Below are 21,338 nucleotides of genomic sequence, written 5' to 3' on the forward strand. Positions count from 1 at the left end.
TCTGTATTTCTTTTTTTTTTTTTGCTTTAAGATCTGGAGAATCACGTCCAAGTTATTAGGTACATGAGTGGTGATTTGCCTCTGCGTGATTGTTTTTTACACCCAAAACAGAAACTGAAACTTTGAAAAATGATTGATGGATAATAGGAATAAATTGGAGTGCTAAAGTGTGTCCCACCTCTCACTATTTTGCACATATTATATATTATATTTTGCATGCCGTGGCATTTTTGTTTGTTGCTGTCCCGTGAGCTTTTTATATTTTTATTTTTTTTTATAATGTGAAGTATGTGCCTTTGCTCAAAACACTACAAAAGAAGAGAATAATACTATCACAGTCTTGTGGACGAGTTGGGTGTGACTGTGACAACTCAAAAACGCAGTTGGAGTGCAGCATGTATCAAGTGCTGTTATTGAGCGACATCTAGTGGTAGGACAATGAACTGCTGGGAACTGAACAATAACAAACGCACGCGATTTAGTGTAGCATGAAAATACACGAGCGCACGACTTGCACATTTCACCACATAAAATGTAGATTTTTTTTTATCTTCAATATTTGAGTAATTCTCATTTTTTTCTGTGTCGAGAACTGAATTTCATGATCTTTTCAGGGCTTCCTTCAAGACATGCATAGATGTGGTCAAATTGGGTTAGAATTTTATTTTGCAAGGCTTTTTTTTTTTTATCATATACAGTACTTATTCGTATACAGTTCTTATTCTTTTGCAATTTGCACATTAGACTGTAATACCATAGTTTGACCACAAGACGTCACCCCTGAAACAGGAATGAAAAGAACCAAGCTAAACAGAACCAGTTAAACTCATATTTCAAATATTGTCAAGACAAATTGGATCGTTTCATCGCTCATGTGAAAATTTAGTCTCAATAATATACAGTTAAAAGGCGACAAATATTCTCGTTCGCTATTTTTACACGTTTCTCACTATATAATTAATTATATAGTTAGTTATAATATATTGCTATAATTTTAAATAGGAATGACACTGGTTTAAAAAAATAGGTTCAATTTTCCCAAATTAAATAACTGGTTTGTTTATGTTCATATATTTGTTGCATTATTTAGTTTTTCCAAACGTTTCCTATCAATTCCATTATTTATTATGATATTAATATTAGAACAGTTGTTTTAACAATATTATTTTCATTTGGCAGTTGGCATGGTTGTTTTTAGAGATGCGTTGCCATGGCAAACGCTCCAGTTTCGACGTACCTTTGCTTTCTCGAGTGGTCCCAGTGTCCCCGCCCACATCCGTGATGTTTTCAGTCGTTGCCTCCGCCCACCGGGCTGCAAGTAGACGGAACTGAAGATAAACACTGTCACTGGTGGGTGTTGGATTCCTGTTTGGTTGCTTGTGTGGATCGTGCATTGCATGCACGACTTTAAACGTCGAATTAAGTTGCCTTTCTGCAGCAGCTTTGCACAACTTGGATCTGTCACGAAAGCAGTAAGGAATGCACGCAGATGGTTGGTTGGTTGGTTGTCCGCTTCTTCAGCAGTATTTTTGAAGCAATCGCCGTGCAGGGTGCAACATTTGCACCATGACTTTGCCCTAGTTGACGTGTTCAACTTTTGCTGGTGGAACCTGTGCAGGTGCGTGGAGCCACGCGTAAATTGACGTGCGTAACCGCGAGCTGTCTCTCCATGGAGATCCCTCAGCCGCGCTGCTCTTCTCGATCAACGCCTTAAAAGACATCGAGATGAATCAAGAGCAGGAGGGCATTTCTTTGCCCGTGCCATGCTTTGGGGCTTTTCCCTCCAGAGGGACTGATGTCAACGGGGACAGCACCGGCGCCGACCGCGGAAGTGCTACTTCGGGTGTTGCGGTTCCTGCAGCCGGGACTTTCTGGCACGAATCCGTGGTGACAGGATGTCATGGGCACAGCCATACTTCCGGCGATGGTCTGCTGTCCACGAGCAAGTCGTGCAAAAGCAGGCCGGTGAGTGTCGCCTATGTTTTGAACAATGAGCCGAATCAACAGAACAATGCCGAGTGCATGGCTTTGCAATGCCTCAAGCAAGCTTGTGAGACAATTGGAAGCCAACTGGAAACGATCCACTTTGGAAAGCTGGACTTTGGAGAGACCTCAGTGCTGGACATCTTTTACAACGCAGGTAAGGATGCAAGTTTGCTCCAGTGATGAATGCATTGTTCCCGTTTGGTGCAAGGGAATGTCATTCCTCATGACTACTTGGTCCTGGAATGCTTTCCATGTCCAATCATCGGTGTCAAAGATCACGCCTTTGCTGCATCACATCTTTTCCCGGAAGATGGACGCCTGCTTGACTGGTTACTCTGGGCTCAGCAGACAAGCTTTGCATGCCACTACTTGCACGTTTTATACAAAAGTTGTTTACTGCCGGTTGAACGCACGGGAATGTCAGTGAGCATCACTCAAGTTTGCCATTTCGGTTCCATGTTGTGCTTTTGATGTCTTGCGTAACCTCCTAGGTGTAAATTCCAGAAAAATAGTCTAATCTCCGTGAATCGATCATCGGCGTGGGGGCCGGATTATTATTATGGTGACATAACCCCCTCGCCCCGAAAATAAATTCTCGTATTTTATAAGGCGCACCTAAAAACCTCCAATTTTCTCAAAAGCCGCCTTATAATCAGGTGCGCCTTATATATGGACCAATATCGAGCCACTACAGCAGGCGTGTCCAAAGTCCGGCCCGCGGGCCAAATGTATATATCTTATATATGGACAAAGTTTTAAAATAGGCCATTCATTGAAGGTGCGCCTTATAATCCGGTGCGCCTTATAGTGCGGAAAATACGGTAAATAAAATGCAGTTCAATAGCAATACAGTCTACCATTACAGTAACTACACAGCATTGGCGTCATAGCATTACTTCTCTGGCCAAACAAACACAGTAGGTTCACCTTTTTTTTCACCCCCTCCCTTTTGTTTATCTTGTTCTGAACTTCCATGGAAATGCTTCATGGTTCACACCAGAGTGCCAAGGCATTTTTCCCAGAAATGTTCAGTATCTGCTCGCACACAGTGTCGCCTCTTCCTGCACGTGTAATGAAAGCTTGGCACAGAAATCCTGCAGCAGGTTCCCGGCCAGACGGCAGCTGTCTGTTAATATGGAGAGAAGGTGTCGGACTCTCAGTATCTGGGTCGTGCGGGTGCTGTGGAAAAGAAAGATTTGGGCCGGGGGATGACAGCACGAGGATGCACGAGAAAGTTACATTCCAGCACATTTCTGAAATCCCATCAGCTGGCCCCCTGGTAAATTCTCTCTTGTTGATTCTGCAAGCTCATTTGCATCTCAGGTGAGAGAGCACAACATCACAAAGAGTTAGGAGACTCAGTCAGAAACTCCTCCGCCATTACGAGACTGCACCTAGACTCAAATCTCGAGTTTTTGCAAATCGGAAGTCAAGTCTGACATCTTTATTGTCATACATTTTTTTGTATTCCACCATCCAACAGGGTATTTCATTTGTCAGACAAGCTGGACTTGTTGTAAGAGCAGCTTTCACTTACCACAGTTTCAATCCCCTAAGCGCCGCTTTCGAAAAGGTCGTGGCAGCTTGCCAACATCTTACAGAAACAGTGTCGAGTGAAACTGCTGAGTCACGATTGTGCACCGATAAGGTAACGACTGGTAGACCGGCCGGCCGGCCGCATTTCCTGCATCGTACGATTTGCTTTTGTACAGGAAAGCTCAGGTGTCAGCAGGAACTTTTCCGATTTAAAGGTAACCGTTTCGATTGCTGTCAACATTTTCAGCGTAAAAGATGATCGCAATGGAGAGCACCACACTCCTGGAAATTTGGCCGAGAACTTAGATGTTACTGTCTGAGGTTCTTCCCCCCCCCCCTCCCCCCTGCAAAGAAAACTCATTTTTTTCGAGTGTGGGAAACAATTTCCGACAGAGCACGGAGACAGTAAATCCTCTGTGTATTCAGGGTGGGACCAACTCCAATGCAGTCTTCCCGCAGCTCTTTCTCCTTCAAACTAAAACCCTCGGCGTCAAATGAGTGATGGCTGAATCTTTTACAGTGGTTTCCAACAGTCGCCATGGTTACAACATCCTCTATTCTGCTCCAATGTGATTAATTATAACATGTACTTTAGTCCAGCAAACACAATCGGCCCACCTGAGTGACCTCTGGAGATGTTATTGTTGTTTTTGTAGTTGAGATGCTTTCATGGTATAATTATTAGGTGAGATGCGTAATATACCGACAAAATTATTACAGGAATAAAAAGTTTAGTTAACCAATACGCAACTTGCCAATTAATCAATTTAGATGACCTTAGAAAACCTAATGGTAGCCTGAGAGTAATTTTTTTTTTTTCTTCACATATTTCCATGATTTATTTACAAGTGAGGAGACTGCGCGTGATCTGCTGCTTAAGTCTGCTTCAATAGCGGACAGAGTGCCTCTACACAGATCTCTATTCATCCTGCCATGTCGGCCGACACAATGGCAATCATTCAGTTGATTTGTCAGATAATTAAGATATTACAAAGTCATCTGAATGCGGAACGTTCCGATTTTATGCACTGACTCTTCCGTCAAAGGCTTCATAATATTGTGCAAGAAAGACTTTTGAGGTGTTGGTGTTTTATCATGTTGGATATGATAATACTCGGAAATGAAGTGTGTTAAGAAGTAGCTCCACCTCTTCACCAGCAATTTAGTTCCTGCTTGCTACACTTGGTAATATTTACCTGACCTGTTGATGCAGCGCTTAGGAATCCACTTGGACTGGAATGTAGTACTGGGTGTATTCATGTTCTTTTACAATATTAAATAAAGGATTTGAAAGGTTCTAATGTTTTGAAGCCTCTTGGTCCGCGACACAAGAATCAATAGGCAGTTTCAAGCTATTGTCGCCTCTATTTACCAACCCTGACCCCCCTTACCCTTGACTAAATGAAGTCCATTTTAGATCACATATTCCCTCTGGGAATTTCCAGACATGTGAAATTGAAGGTCAAACATACTTCCCAAGATTCAATTCCCTTAGGAAAGATTTGAAAGAGAAACGTTTGTTACAGGGTCATCGGTATGATAATAAATCACCTTTATTAAGTTTACGATGTGTCATTTGAATATAAAGATGTAGCTCAATTGATGCTGTTTTGTAATTGTCTCTATTAGATATCGCCGTTGTGGAGATGACGGACGCTTTTCGCCAGCCGTCACTCTTCTACCACCTGGGAGTCCGAGAAAGCTTCAGCATGGCCAACAACATCATCCTCTACTGTGACACTAATTCAGAGTCGCTCCAGTCTTTGCAGGTAGGCTTTTATCGCAAACGTTGTTTAATCACGGTTATTAAAGGATATATTTGGGGGGGGGGTGTCAGTATTGTGTTTAGTTCCAGTGTTATTAATTTGATGGAAGCAGATTAATTTTGGAAATATTTTAGAATGGAATTACGTGGACTGTTTTTAGCCTCAAAAGGCCATTGTGTCCTCAAATATAAAATCATTTCTTTTTTAGTCTCACTGTTCCATTTAAAAGTCAAAATGTTAATTTTTGTTTCTCTTGTCATCCATTAGGAAATCATTTGCCAGAAGAACACTGTAAGTCTTGATTTTTCCTCAAACCATCGCACACACATAAGAACATAATACAATCAATCTTTCCACCAGAAAAATCTACTTGTTGAGCGAAATGATTTTTTTTTTTTCCTCCCTAAATCCCTCATTTAAGTGTAAGTGAGGATGTGAAAGGTCTTTCTTCATAAACTCATACGCAGCGGGGTGAACTGATTATCACTCAAGTGTAACCTCTCTTACGTGCACTTGCTTTGCTTTTGTTTGCAGTTTGCATGGAGAACTGGAACTCTTTGGTTTTGATCATTTATATTCATCTTCCCTTTTTCATTCAGCGACAGTATTGAGAAAAAAAGAATCCCCGTTGCCTTAAGTCCGAGATGCATCGATGCCTTTCATTGCTTCACGGCGTGGTCACGCCTTCCTTTCACTTCCTTCTTATTCTGATGTTCACTTTCAGACAATAGCATATTAAAAATGTCAGGAAAACACACCCACACTCATGTGCTTAACCAAATATTTGACATTCTGTAGGTCCTTGTGTCTTAAGGACAAATAGATGTCCTGCCACTTTATCGTCTATCTGTAAACACCACATGCGTTTGAATCCTCTTTGTTTATTCAGCAGAGTCAGCCCAAGCTAGAGAGAAGTTAAAACAAATAGAAGCTTCTTCTTTTCCGTGGTGAAAGTGTCCTTTTGTCTAGACGCTCGCCACATTCTTGTCGTAATTCTTCTCATCAGGTGAGGAGCAAGAACAGTTCCCAACTGTTGTTTATTACTTTTGGAGGAAAGTTGCTCAAGTTGGGGTTGCGGTGACTGACTCGGACATCTCCACCCTGGTCTGCAATACTGCCGTGGACTGTTTAGACTGCACCTTATGAACACTCGATTGTGTGTGGAGGTCTGAGCCCGAGCCTCACCTCATTTCCTTAAAGTGTCCTAAAGTGGGTAATTAGCTCAGACTTCCTCAATGTGGCCCCTTTTCAAAGAGGGGAATGTAATGTATGCCTCGCAGATGGAACGTTAGTTGCAAGTGGAAAAATGAAACATTCGTTGGAAATCTTTGTTGGACTTGGACAAGTCGAGATTGGAGCTGGTCTTTTACTTGAAGACAGCCCGACTTTAATCAGTGGTATAGTAAAATAAATCGGGTTTCTTTTTTTTTTTTTTTTTTAGTAACATCTTACTGTAACTCACGTGTAAAAATGATTTTAAAAGCAATACAACACTCAAGTTTGTTGCTCAATAACAAATGAAGGGCGTGACCTATATTTTAACATGATTTTTGTGTAAAAAGAAGTTAAAATCTATTTTAAAAAATACTCAAACTCAATCTTCATCTTATTTTCCTCAGAAAATCTTTATCTTGGTTACCGTAGTTTCCGGACTATAAGGCGCACCTAAAAACCTCAAATTTTCTCAAAAGCCGACAGTGCGCCTTATAGTCCAGTGCGCCTTATATATATATAGCTCATTATTTTGTAATTATAAAGTAATTTTTTGCATCTGAAGTTGAAATAAAAAAGATAAAATAGAGAACAATTTGATTTGGATTAGAAATATGACATGATGCATTAATGGTGCGACTTATATAAGGACAAAGTTTTAAAATGGGCCATTCATTAAAGATGCCCCTTATAGTCCGGAAAATACGGTAATCTCCTGTTTATCTTGTGCCTATAGACTTGCTCAGCCAACTACACCTTCATCCCGTACATGGTGACGCCACACAACAAAGTGTACTGCTGCGAGAGCAGTCTAATGAAGGGCCTCACTGAACTGATGCAGCCCAGCTTTGAGATGCTGCTGGGGCCCATTTGCATGCCCCTCCTGGACCGCTTCATCCAGCTACTCAAAGTCTCGCAGGCCAGCTCCCAGTAAGTACCACCAAGAGGCCGCCATGTTATTGACAGTGCTAAAACCGACTGAGCTTTATTGCATAACACCAGGATCCATCTCCCTCATCTTCTCACAGTCAATATTTTCGTGAAACGATTCTAAGTGAGATTCGTAAGGCTCGGGAACTCTACACCGGACCAGAACTGGCCTCCGAGCTGGCCCGAATACAGCAGCGGCTGGACAATGTTGAGTGCCTCTCGGTGGACATCGTCATAAACCTGCTACTGACATACAGAGACATTCAGGTAATTGTTATTAAGAAAAAAAGCTTTTTTTTTTTCTTTTTTTTTTTACCTTGACGTCTCGGCAATGTCATTTACCGAGCGGCTCCTTGCGCTGTGCTCTCAGCCTCATGAATAATTCATAGTAGTGAGGTTGCGCTGAATTATTAAGCACGCTTTGGATATAGTCAACTTCGAACCAACAAAGAAGTGTCGCACAAAGTGTTGCTGCAAGTGAGACACATTGTCCTCGGATGTCAAGTGGCTCATAAGTGTGTTGTGTATTTATTTAATATGTAGGACTATGAGTCGGTCGTGAAGCTGGTGGAGGCCTTGGGGAAGCTGCCGACCTTTGACCTTGTGGCGCATCCCCATGTCAAGTTCCACTATGCCTTTGCACTGAATAGGTGAGTTAGCAATGTGAACAATCTGCTTTAATGGCTCTTAGTTTATATGTTTTTACTGTTTCGCTATCCTGTTGTATTTTAATATAGAAAAATATATATATACCGTATTGGCCTGAATATAAGACGAGGTTTTTTTGTCATTGAAATAAAACTTAAAAGGGGGGGGGGGGGGGGGTCGTCTTACATTCGGGGTCTAGACAAAGACTTTTTTCAAACTTGAGTCTTGAAAAAGAGGGGGTCGTCTTATAATCGGGGTCGTCTTATATTCGGGCCAATACGGTATTATCATACTTATGTGCTTTTTGTCTTTTGTTTGTGCTAACAGGAGGAATCAGCCAGGAGACAGACAAAATGCCCTGGACATCATGCTGCCCTTGGTGCAGACCGAGGAGCAGGTAGCCTCGGACATCTACTGCCTGGTAGGGCGGATCTACAAGGACATTTTCCTCGAATCGCATTTCACCGACACTCAGAGCAGAGACAGCGGCACACGCTGGTGAGTGACACGACAAGACGACACAACTTGTCGTTTGTTTCATGCTTATAAGTTCTGGTTTTATATTTACTGCATTATAGTGGGGCGAAATCTTATTTGGAATAAAGCAAGATATTTTGCATAAGATGATAGAGCGACGGAAAAAAACAACATGGCTGTCGAGTGGGAATTGCTTTCGATCTTTCATATCGGTTGAAGTATTACAGTTAGTCCCATCTGGCTGTTATTGGCCTGTCATAACACAGCAGCGCTTCTTAATAACCTTCATTGCCTCCGATGAGCATATTACTCGTGAAATGAATGCTGGTGTCGTTTGGTGGCCTCAACTCAATACGGTTCTAATTGCCATTTCCAACAAAGTGTTTCACAAAAGCTCCAGGAGCCATGTAAAGTTATTTCAAATAAGACACGCTGAGGAATTCCGATCATGCATATCTGGGGAGAAGTTATTTGTCCTCATCTATCAAGGTTTAAAATGGGATTTGAGTCGGAGCCAACGTTACACTCTGGGATCAACTACGCTGTTCTGCTCTTGGCGGCTGGACACCAGTTTGAGACTTCTTTTGAGCTTCGCAAAGTTGGTGAGTGGAAATTTTAAGATTGTGCGGTTTCAATCTTGCTAACATACGTCATCTTGTTGCAGGGGTGAAGCTGAGCAGCCTGCTTGGTAAAAAGGGCAGCTTGGATAAGTTGCAGAGTTACTGGGATGTGGGCTTCTTTTTGGGGGCCAGCATCCTGGCCTGCGACAACACCAGGGTCATCCAGGCCTCGGAGAAACTCTTCAAACTCAAAGCGCCTATCTGGTGAGAAGACACATATTGCAAGACCAAAAAACTTTTGGGCCTTGACCATCTCCTGCAGGTGTCTGTGATCTAAAATATGCTCCATTTTTGGTTCACTATATCAGGTATCTTCGTTCCTTGGTGGAGACCATATTGATCTATCAGCACTTCAAGAAGCCCCAAGAACAACCAGCCCCCAAATTGGAATTAATGGACTTCTGGATGGACTTTCTCGTCGAGGCGACCAAAAAAGATGTTTCCTCTGTGAGATTTCCTGTAAGTGCAGCCAGGCGGAAACCACCTTGCAAAACTAACTGTCATATATAAAAGCGATTTCTATTTTTTGCTCAGGTGTTGATATTGGAGCCTACTAAAGTCTACCAGCCTTCATATTTGTCCATAAACAAAGACGTGGACGACAACACGGTGTCCATCTGGCACGTCACTCCTGACGACAAGGTTTGGTTGGTTATTTCAATCAGGGGTGTTTTGAAATCAGTTAAAACTTCAAATATTTCAAAAAGAGGAATGGTACTAATAATTCCTTGCAATTTTTTTTTAAAAGTGAAGTCAATTTGTAATTTTAGTATTGACACGTGAAGTCGTTGCACAATTTGTCTTTTGCGAGCCACAAAAAAGTGATGTAGCCCCCGGGCCTTGAGTTTGACACCTATGATTTAAACGATCGCTAAGGTTTGTTTCTCTCAGAGTGTCTCATAGAAGCAACTTCTCATATTTCAATACTTTATTGCTTGGTTGCACCAGCTCACCTCATTTTGCTTACCCACATTAAATCCATTTCCTGAAGCTAATGAAATAAAATAACCGCTAATGTGTTTCATTACCGAAAGATTGATCGACCCATTTTTTGGATAATGCCAACGGAGTTCAACTACTCTCATGCAGCTTTCCACATGGGACACTGTGATTTATTAACAGCGGGAAACTGCGCTGATGGTTTAATCGGTGCATCATTACCGTGTATGGTATGTTCTGCAGAACAAGGGGATTCACGAGTGGAACTTCAGCGCCACATCTGTGCGAGGTGTCAGGTCAGTGTTACAATTGTAGGCTTTTGTACAAATCTCCACATTTTCCATCATATATATCTTACACAGCCTTATTTACTACTTAATTAGATGTAGATGTACCTAATTATATGGACCATGATTACCGTATTTTCCGCACTATAAGGGGCACCTAGAAACCTCAAATTTTCTCAAAAGCCTTATAATCAGGTGCGCCTTATAATCCGGTGCGCCTTATAGTGCGGGAAATACGGTACACGTGTATCATACATGTACTATGTAGGCCACATGACTGCCCAACTGCAAGAAACATTTGGTTTAATGCACAGGCACAGATGTGCACATTATTGCCACTTATGTCCCCTTTCATACTGCGGTCTGCTTGGGTGAGGTAATAAATTCCCAGCGTCTCGCTTTTCCACCAATCTCAGAGGAATTCCATTTTTGCACTGGAAAGCGGAGGGCTCACATGTTGCTAGGGAACGACTTCTTCTCGGAGCCCACTCAGCCTGTAGGAAGCCAGTGAGACACAATCGCAGGCTATCCAACCATATGTAATGTGCATTTAGTCTTGTCTGGCTGACTACCGGGAGTCTCTTTACATCCGCAATGCACAATGATGGATGATGTCATTGACTCACCACGTGACTCATGATATGTTGACTGTCTCTCCTCAGCATCTCCAAGTTTGATGAGCGCAGTGCTTTCCTCTACGTCCTTCACAATGCGGAGGACTTCCAGATTTATTTCTGTACGGAGATGCACTGTAAAAGGTTGGTGGATTTCTAGAACACGCATCAACAAAAAACTAGCGTATTTTCCGGACTATAAGGTGCACCGGACTATAAGGCGCACCTTCAATGAATGGCCCATTTTAAAACGTTGTCCTTATATAAGGCGCACCAGACTGACTATAAGGCGCACCATTAATGCAACAAATTACCTTATAATCACAATATAATGATCCATAGTCTTTTTGATTCATAGTCTTCAGCGGGCCACTTATGATTGATTTCATGACACAATGCTTCGGGCCAGTTTAAATTTAGGAATTTGGTCCATATATAAGGCGCACCGGACTATAAGGCGCACTGTCGGTATTTGAGAAAATTTGAGGTTCATAGGTGCGCCTTATAGCCCGGAAAATACGGTATATATTCAATAAAGCATTTTTTCACTGCATGAAATTAATGGCAATTTTTTAGTCTTCTAATTTCTAGTTCTTCATTGTAAAGTGACTAAAAGAGGCCACCCGATACCAGTCCCACATACCTTGAAATAAAGCTGGTATCCGTAACAATACCTGGTATTGGTAATTTCCTAAAGCTACGCAATATTGTAGCCAATATAGCAGGGGCAATCAAATTGTCTTGTGTCATGTAATAACAATCTCCACTTGAGGCACTCACGTCAGCTCAGCCCTCAGGTGCTACATTTCACACAGCGCTGTCCCTGCCGACACACCTTGCTTCTTTTTGCAAAGCACTGAGCGTTCCGACATTTCCGAGCACCGTGATGTGGCCTGCGAGCGTCAATGAGTCACGCCTGCTGTTGTCATGGCGCTCTCCTTTGCATAATAGAGCGTAAAGAAGCCATTGTGTGACAGCAAGGAAGGTGGAGGGAGCGAGCTTTCGTTCATATGTGCGCGTGGCATGTGGGCCTGCACGCACACGTGCAGCACCTACATCCAGACCTAGCTGTATGACAATGTGCTAAATCCCAGGTTGTGTATGGTGAGGGTGTTAAGTCTTGTAGCTGTGTGCGTGTGTGTGGGAGGTGTGCTTGTAAACATACTGTAACAGCGTCGGGATAAAAACATCAAATACTTTACAATTATGGCTGTTTTATATTGAAAATTAAATTGAAACAAAAGTGGAAAGCATTGGTTTTAAAAAAAAAAGGCACTACTATATACACTATTTTTATTTTTTTTTAACTTTTTATTTTTTTTAATCTGGGAAAACGCTGTCTTTAGCAGCAGTGTTTAAATTAAATTGAAACAAAAGTGGAAAACATTGATTTAAAAAAAAATGATGTCACCAAGGCATGACTTTATATATATATATATATATATATATATATATATTTTTTTTAAATTTTAATTTTATTTTTTTATAATCTGGGATAACGCTGTCTTCACAAAAGTGGAAAACATTGATTTAAAAAAAAATGATGATGCCACCAAGGCACTACTTTATATATATATATTTTAAAATATTTTTATTATTTTAAATCTAAGAAAACCCTGTCTTTAGCAGCAGTCTAAATTGAATTTCCCCTTGAGTGATAATAAAATGAAAATAATGACACCAGTCAGACAAAATGGCTCACTAGCTTATGTGATATTAAAAAACTCAATCAAGACAGACAATGAAAACTGACACACACATATTTTAGCTTGCAGTAACTAATGTTTGGACTAAGCAGGCATGTCTTTGTCAGGTTCTGCGATTTGGTCAACAGCATCACCGAAGAGGCTTGGAGAGGTCCAGATGAAGGAGATTGTGATACTGACGCCTTGGAGGTGAAAACCACCACGTTTATTGCTCTTTCAAAATAATGAGCCAATATTTTTTCCTCCTAATGTACGAATTTATCTGTGCAGTACGACTACGAGTACGACGAACACGGTGAGAGGGTCGTTCTAGGTAAAGGAACATTCGGAGTGGTGTACGCCGGCCGAGACCTCAGCAACCAGGTCCGGCTAGCCATCAAGGAGATACCAGAGCGAGACAGTAGGTGAGATATTTCCGCCTTTTCTTATTTGGCTCTATCACCGCTGATCATTTGGAAGTTTTCCTCTGAAGTGAAGCCTAGATGAAGACAATGTGTCTGGTGCTTTGTGGCTTAGATTGAGCTAACATGAGAGACTGCTTTGAGCTTGCAGCTTGCAGGCTCCCAGAGCGAGCGATGGCATACTGATACCCTCACCATATGTCTTGGCAGCACAAAGTGATGAGAATGTGGCTGAATAATTCACAAAGGGTGCAGACTTGGTGTGCTGTTAAAAAAAAAAAAAGAAAAGCTCCCATGTTCAATTGAAAAGCTTAGAAATTACACGTGCAAATAGATTTTTGTTTCCAGGTACTCACAACCCCTCCACGAGGAGATCGCCCTTCACAAACACCTAAAGCACAAGAACATTGTCCAGTATCTCGGCTCCATCAGTGAGAACGGCTTCATCAAGATCTTTATGGAGCAAGTGCCAGGAGGTAAGAAGACTATCGTAGTGTTTGCACTGGTAATGATGATCATCAAAAACATGACTGAGTGATATGATTGTGTTTTTTAAGATCTGCTCTGTCAGCTAAAAATGCAACATCATTTCGTCCGTCCATTACAACTTCAGAAATCGGCCAACAAAAGCAAATGAGATTCCTCATAGTCCTTACAAGCAAACCAGCTGTAGAATAACTTTTCCACACCTTATGATTTCATTATTTATTTTGGGGCGTATAGATGAGGTGTGTTTTTTTTGGCTCCCATCTTGGCAAATTGGCAATAATTTAAGTAATTAAATTAAATTAAGTAAAAACTCTTGAATAAAGTTTGTTGGCAAGATGATGAAGATGCATTTGTTGTTTTTTGACTTTTACTAGTCCACACCTTCAAAAATATTCGTAACCATTGGTGCAAATGCAAAAAAAAAAAAAAAAGTGCTTTTTTTTTCACGACTACTCAGAACCATGCTGCTAAACTCAGGTTGAAAAGAATAGACTCATTCTTCTTGCTTCTCCTGCGCCTAGGGAGTCTCTCTGCCCTGCTCAGATCCAAATGGGGCCCCTTGAAAAACAACGAGCCCACTATAGGCTTCTACACACGGCAGATCCTGGAGGGGCTCAAATACTTGCACGACAATCAAATTGCACATCGGGATATCAAGGTCATAGATTGTTTGCATTATATCCACAGTTGATTGTATCTCACTAGACTGGGATTTATTCTTCTCACCGTGTGCCTTTGAAATCCTCAGGGTGATAACGTGCTAATCAACACGTACAGCGGCGTGCTAAAGATATCCGATTTTGGCACATCGAAACGCTTGGCTGGGATTAACCCTTGCACCGAGACATTCACAGGTAAACACTGAATTTTCTGTAATCCTAATTTAAAACATGATCATTAAATGTGAGCAGGATTATGCAAAACTGGTATCTTTTTTTTTCTGTGTGTAAAAAGTATATTAATAATCATCCTGAGCCACAATGAACTTTAATGAGTGAAGAGAAAAGGGACTTTTACCATGAAATGGAGCAGAGGTGGTTTCTTTTTTTTTTTGAGGTGACGTCTGCTTTAAAGGAGCCGCCGCCTGGTTTTAGCACAGGGTGTACTCCTCAGAGCAGTAAATAGTCAGTAAGCTATTATTAGCGCTTCATTGTGCTTCGTTGAATGGGCGTGTTATTTCTGGAAGTAACCGTTCTTGCTGTAGGCTTCAATAAAAGCCCCCCTTTCAAGTTTATTATAACACTTTACAAGAACATGCGCCCCATGATGTCATTTAGAGGGAACCCAAACAAAAAACTCAAAAGTATCTTTTAGCTGCAAAAAAACATGACGTTATTTTCTATGAGGGAATGGTTTTTTTTTTAAGAATATTTAAAAATAATAATAAAAAATAATAGCTGATGGTGCCACACTGACTGGCAATAAGAACCTCTACCAAGGTGGTCTTGTGGTTAGCATGTCTGCCTTACAGTTCTGAGGTTCGGGACTCGGGTCTCCCACGTTCCAAAAACAGGGCAACCGGTCTAGTGTGTTACCCAAATCTTCTGGCGTATTCTCCAACACATAAACAATATTAATGAGCTCAAGAAAATGGCTAGATGGATGGCTACCATGGCAACCCCATCTGAATCTTTCAACTATGCTACTTTAATGGGCATTTTATTTTTTTATTATTATTTTTAGGTACACTACAGTATATGGCTCCGGAGATTATAGACAAGGGTCCTCGTGGCTACGGCAAGCCAGCAGACATCTGGTCTCTGGGTTGTACTATTATCGAGATGGCTACCGGGAAACCTCCTTTCTACGAACTAGGGGAACCACAGGCTGCTATGTTTAAGGTAAGAGGCAACGACAGTACCGTGTTTTCCGGACTATAAGGCGCACTGGACTATAAGGTGCACCTTCAATGAATGGCCCATTTTAAAACTTTGTCCTTATATAAGGCGCACCATTAATGCATCATGTCAGATTTTTAATCCAAATCAAATCACTCTTCATTTTATCTTTTTTATTTCAACTTCAGACGCAACAAATAACTTTAGAATCACAAAATAATGATCCATAGTCTTTTTGATTTATGATTCATAATCTTCAGTGGGCCACTTAGGATTGATTTCATGACACAATGGGCCAGTTTAGATTTTGGAATTTGGGCCATATATAAGGCGCACTGTAGGTTTAGGGGAAATTTTAGGTTTTTAGGTGCGCCTTATAGTCCGGAAAATACGGTACTTGACTCACAAGGTTTTGTTTACAAAAAAAGGACAAGCTGATACATGTTGAGACTATTTTTGAATATACAGTAGGCAGCCATCACAAAGGATGTTCATTTGTTTTTAACCTACAGTAAGATACCACCCCTGGATTTGCAAACTGCTAATTTGCCGTTATGACGTGTTTGTTAAACAAACACGCATGACGCGACAATGTTTTCCACTCCCCATTTGTCTGCGTCTTTTTTTGGACACACTGACGTTAATGAGCCGCTTGCCAATTGTATGAATTGTTATTCCAGTGCCAACATTGAGGACAGCACAGTGCAGTTCTTTAAAAAAGGTCTGGAACACATTATAGCACACCCATCTGAGATTGAATCATGGAATATTCCATACGTGGACTTGGCTCGGAACTCTAAAGCTAAATGGCTCATGAAGTAAACAAGAAGATTTCATCGTCTGCTAAGGGGAAATTCCATGTCGAATGTGAAATATGCTTATATTTAATTAAATTTTGTCATAGGTAGAATCAGTCACAAAAAGATCAATTATTGTTGAGGTATTTCTTCTCTCATCCCCGTGGAATGTTTTACTGCTAATCACAGGTCAACATTCCTCAACAGCAACGACAAGACATTTTAACACACGTGTTGCCAAGAAAATCTCGTGCTTGAACTTTCACTGTTATTTATCAGCCATGTTTCACTCGGTGTTCATGATGCTGGGCAAATACTTTCCCATGAAGGGATTGACCCTCCCAGGCTTTGTGTGTTTCTCTGTAGGTCGGCATGTTTAAGATCCACCCGGAGATCCCGGAGTCCATGTCAACGGAGGCGAAGGCCTTTATCGTGCGTTGCTTCGAGCCTGACCCGGACCGCCGAGCCACCGCCATCGACCTGCTCACAGATGAGTTCCTCACCGTCACCAGCCGCAAGAAAAAGAGTAAAAGTAGCTTCGCTGGTGAGTACATTTTTATTTTATTTATTCAACCCCACACACACAGTAATCCCCACAAACAAAATGAATCACATGATGTTGAGATTAGTACAAAAAGATTTACCGTATTTTCCCCACTATAAGGCGCACCTAAAAAACCCCAACTCTCTCAAGTGTGCCTTATAATCCGGTGCACTTTATGAATGGATTTGTGGATGAGGACTAATTTATTAAAGTAAGCTTTACGCGTTTATTTTCTGTGTTGTGTGATATTAACGTTTGAGCAACGTTGAGTTATTGATACATTGTTATTGTTTTCACTATTTCGAGTGTTACTATATTGTGATTGCATTAACGTTTGAGCAAAGTTTTAAAATGGGCCATTCATTGAAGGTGCGCCTTATAATCCGGTGCGCCTTATAGTGCGGAAAATACGGTAGGGATTTTGCAGGAAAATATTTTACACTAATCATGTACTACTTTTCTCTGTATTTTGTTCATTTCTTCCACAGCTCTCTCACCAGGCACAGGTGAGTGGCTTTGCATTTTTTTATTGTATTCTATTCATCCAGCCCTTTTCTGCTTCACGTTTTTGAATCATGTCTCTTTTGGTTCAAAACAGAAAATAATCGAAGCCGCTTGCACGTGTGTGATGCTGCACGTGGCTCTCGACTCTTTTATTTGCAGAGTATCTGCGCAGCATTTCCCTGCCAGTGCCTGTAGTGGTCGAGGACACCAGCAGCAGCAGCGAGTATGGCTCCGTCTCCCCTGACAACGACCTCAACACCAACCCCTTCAACTTTAAGCCCAGCGTCAAGTGCTACAGCGAGCGAGATGTCAAAGGGCCCCGATCGCTCTTCCTCAGGTACCATGAGTCACGCCACATTGTTGTCGCTGGCTATTATACATCAAAATACACAACTATCAATTTGTTTGCTTTTTCAGCATCCCAGTTGAGAATTTCGAGGACCACAGTGCCCCTCCATCTCCCGAAGAGAAGGATTCAGGCTTCTTTATGCTGAGGAAAGACAGCGAGAGGCGAGCCACTTTGCACCGCATCCTGACCGAGGACCAGGACAAGGTGGTGGCCAACCTAATGGAAGCCCTCTCACAGGTTAGTTATAAAATTACCGTATTTTCCGCACTATAAGGCGCACCTAAAAACCTCCAATTTTCTCAAGTGCGCCTTATATATGGACCAATATGGATTTGTGGATGAGTACAAATCTATTAAAGAAGGCTTTACGTGTATAGTTTGTGTGTTGTGTGATATTAACGTTTGTGCAACGTTTAGTTATTGATATATTGTTTTCACTATTTCGAGTGTTACTGTATTGTGATTGCATTTATGTTTGAGCAACGTTGAGTTATTTATTCTATGCGCTTTATAATCCGGTGCGCCTATGGACACAGTTTTAAAATGGGCCATTCATTGAAGGTGCGCTTTATAATCCAGTGCGCTTTATAGTGTGGAAAATACGGTAGATGCGCGCTTGTAAAATGATACTGATGACTAAGTCACACTGCTCCGGATATTTCATTGAACCTGCAGGGATCGGAGGAAATGAAAATGAAACCTCAGCACATTTCCACCCTGGTGGTCAGCCTGGCCGACTTTGTCCGAGTGGCTGACAGGAAAATCATCGCCCGCACGCTGTCTCAACTCAAACTGGAGCTGGACTTTGACAGCACGGCCATAAGTCAGCTGCAGGTCGTACTCTTTGGCTTCCAGGATGCTGTAAGTAGCAGAAACACGATGAGAGGAATTACACCAAGGACTCCATTTTAATTGTTGTCATTTTACATGAGCAGCCTTTCATGTTTCAGCCTTGAAGTCAGACCAGTATAAAGATTAAAAGGTCTTTAAGGGCGGCAATAAAAAGGGTAATCTGTCAAAAATAATAATGGCACATCTAAGGAAAGGTCTTTCTGCTTCGCCTCTTATAAATACAGTACTGCCTGATCAGTTTTAGTGTCTTTAATAAATTAAAGAAGAATGTCAAAGTGGCCCTTGCAGCCTGCTTTAGTTTCTTTTTACAAAGGAAAATGATAGGACACCACTATTATGAAGAGTCAGCATTGCGTAATCCTGCAATATGTTGGTGCTCTAGTGCCCCCTGTTGATTCAAAGAGAAACGACAGCAGAAAGAAAACTGGTAAATTATTAGTAATTTTTTTTTACAGGTGAACAAAGTCTTGCGAAACCACAACATCAAGCCTCACTGGATGTTTGCCCTGGACAACATCATCCGAAAAGCAGTGCAGATCGCCATCACCATCTTGGTGCCAGGTAACAACATCTAAGAATTCATTTGTCCTATTAGGCCTGACCTGCTTCGTTTTATAGAATATATGGAGTCAGTTTGACTTAGGAGACTTGTCATAATCAAAACTGCGGTCGATCTGGTTTAACTGGTTGTTTTTTCAAGCCCCCTCTCTTCTGTGCTGTGCCTGGACTTGCAGGGAAGAGGTTTACATAATAGTCTGCAAAAGCAGCGTGAATGTCCTCACATTTTGGTTCGAGCAGTTTGGTCCTCTGCCTCAATAGTAGGCTTGAGTTCAAAACGTGACCATTTTTAAGGTATCGGGTACTCGTGGAGGCTGCCGATACCAGTCACCAATACTCGCACTAGTATTGGTCTGGAAAAAAAGTGCTGTGGAACATTCCGACTAAAATACTGTGTGCATTTATGTTCAGAGCTGAGGCCTCACTTCAGTCTGACCTCCGAGAGCGACGCGCCTGACCACGAGGACGCCGATGACGAGGAGACTGAGAGAAACCCGGCGCACCAAAGACAGGTCTCCAGTCAAGATGAAACTGTGGTTACTTCGGGGGTCAGTACGCTCAACTCCACTGTCTCCCACGAATCCCGTAACGCACAACATTCCGTGAGCATGGAGCTAGGCAGGATGAAGCTGGAGACCAACAGGTTGCAATCTTCTGAGATTATGAATGTGTTTTTTCTTACGCATACTGATGTTTCCTCTTATTTGTGTGATGTCAGGTTGCTGGAACAGCTCCTGGAGAAGGAGAGAGAATATCAGGCCATCCTTCAACAAGTTCTGGAGGAACGAGAGCAGGAGATCAAACTACTGCAACTGCGATCTCACACTACAGGTAGTCTTCTGATATGTGGTAGGAATAAAATAGATTCATAGAAAAACTTTCATCTCCAGCAAACATCTCCGTGCCGACGTGTGGGCCAGAAACGGGTCAACCTGCCAAAAAATGTGAAGAGAAAGAGCTGAGCAGCTGGCTGAGGCTTTACGGTGCAGACCAGGACTCCATAGATTTGGTGTGGATCAGATTTTGCCTTTATGGAGTTTGAATCTTATTTTCTCGTGCTTCTATTATAACGTCATGATGGGTTTTTTTTGGGCTTTAGATCCTCAGTGAGGAATACACACTGAATGACATCCTCCATGATGTCACAAGAGAAGATCTGAAGAGTCTCAGACTGAGGTAGGAGACCAGTTCATCCATCATTCCAACAAATGCTAATAATATTATCCAAGGTAATTTCTGTACACTGATTTCTGTAAAGATCTTCATCTATGTCTTTTTGTCTTGTGCAGAGGCGGAATCTTGTGTAAACTTTGGAAGGCCATCATAGACCACAGGCGCAAGCCATTCTGAGGCCTTAAGTGGCGGCAACCACTCTGAGAAGCCAGCACACCTCAGTATTCTCCTCAATACCTCAGTATTTCTTTTTAGAACAAGAATCTGTGTTTGCAGCTTTCCAACTTACCCTTTTTTTCTTGGTCGGGTGCTGTGATCGTTTTGAAAATGTCATTTTGTCAAGTGCCACTCTAGCGTTGACCCGCCTTATGGACATGACAGGCATGTTACAACAATGTGGGAATTTTATTTTCAACCTACAATTGTTCTTGTCTTCACGTGACGAAACGTTTACATATCTAGAGACTGACTGTTTGTAAATTAAGCCTCCGATACAAAAATACCACATGAAAAGATTTCAGATTTGCTTCGTTTTATTGTTTCACTGTGGGCGCTGCATCCATTCTGTTTTTTATTATTATTATTATTTAATTGTTTTGCAAATGGATGTCAAGGCATGCCTTTTTGTTCTTCTTTTATTGAGACTAATTTAAATGGCATTTATTCACATTTCACAAACATGTAAATATGGAATAGCTAATATGTGAACATGCATAAATGTACTAAATATAACTTTATCCGTGTGGATTGGACCGTCGATACTTGTGTATAATTGTTGGGTTTTCTAATGTGACAAATCATGGCGATACTAATTACAACTAAATTACAGCTCACTTTTTCTTTCGTTTTCTTTTTCACCTTGCTTGAGATGTTCTCATTCAATCTGCAGTTAATTAGAAGGAATTTGTGAAAGGAATATTTAAAATCTGCATACTGCTGAGCTTTATTTTAAATTCATCAGAAACACTTGTGTCTATGTTGTTTCATATTTAATGCAAGATGTGTTGTTAAAATAAAACGTTTCATTATGTATACGTTTTGTGAAATGATGCATGTTGTCACCATGACAACGGCAGATTTCTAGCATCGTCACAATCCCCTCCCCCCCGCCC

At 41.5% G+C, this 21,338-nt stretch overlaps 1 protein-coding gene across 1 annotated transcript; it reads left to right on the top strand.

Annotated features, from left to right (window-relative positions):
• Window positions 1–1,307: 1,307 nt before the first annotated feature.
• Window positions 1,308–21,256, top strand: map3k5 (mitogen-activated protein kinase kinase kinase 5). Its single transcript, XM_061270229.1, has 30 exons — window positions 1,308–2,140; window positions 5,152–5,291; window positions 5,556–5,579; window positions 7,237–7,430; window positions 7,529–7,697; window positions 7,974–8,080; window positions 8,406–8,576; window positions 9,045–9,157; window positions 9,220–9,379; window positions 9,484–9,634; window positions 9,710–9,817; window positions 10,358–10,410; window positions 11,064–11,159; window positions 12,829–12,910; window positions 12,992–13,125; window positions 13,471–13,598; window positions 14,133–14,269; window positions 14,360–14,465; window positions 15,295–15,452; window positions 16,613–16,790; window positions 17,279–17,296; window positions 17,454–17,631; window positions 17,712–17,880; window positions 18,319–18,504; window positions 18,951–19,056; window positions 19,465–19,696; window positions 19,772–19,884; window positions 19,944–20,062; window positions 20,153–20,229; window positions 20,343–21,256. The coding sequence occupies exons 1-30, from the start codon at window positions 1,726–1,728 to the stop codon at window positions 20,401–20,403; spliced, it is 4,083 nt and encodes a 1,360-aa protein (XP_061126213.1). The 5' UTR covers window positions 1,308–1,725; the 3' UTR covers window positions 20,404–21,256.
• The last annotated feature ends 82 nt before the right edge of the window (window positions 21,257–21,338 follow it).

Source organism: Syngnathus typhle, linkage group LG22 (genome assembly GCF_033458585.1).
Source record: "Syngnathus typhle isolate RoL2023-S1 ecotype Sweden linkage group LG22, RoL_Styp_1.0, whole genome shotgun sequence".
NCBI lineage: Eukaryota > Metazoa > Chordata > Actinopteri > Syngnathiformes > Syngnathidae > Syngnathus > Syngnathus typhle.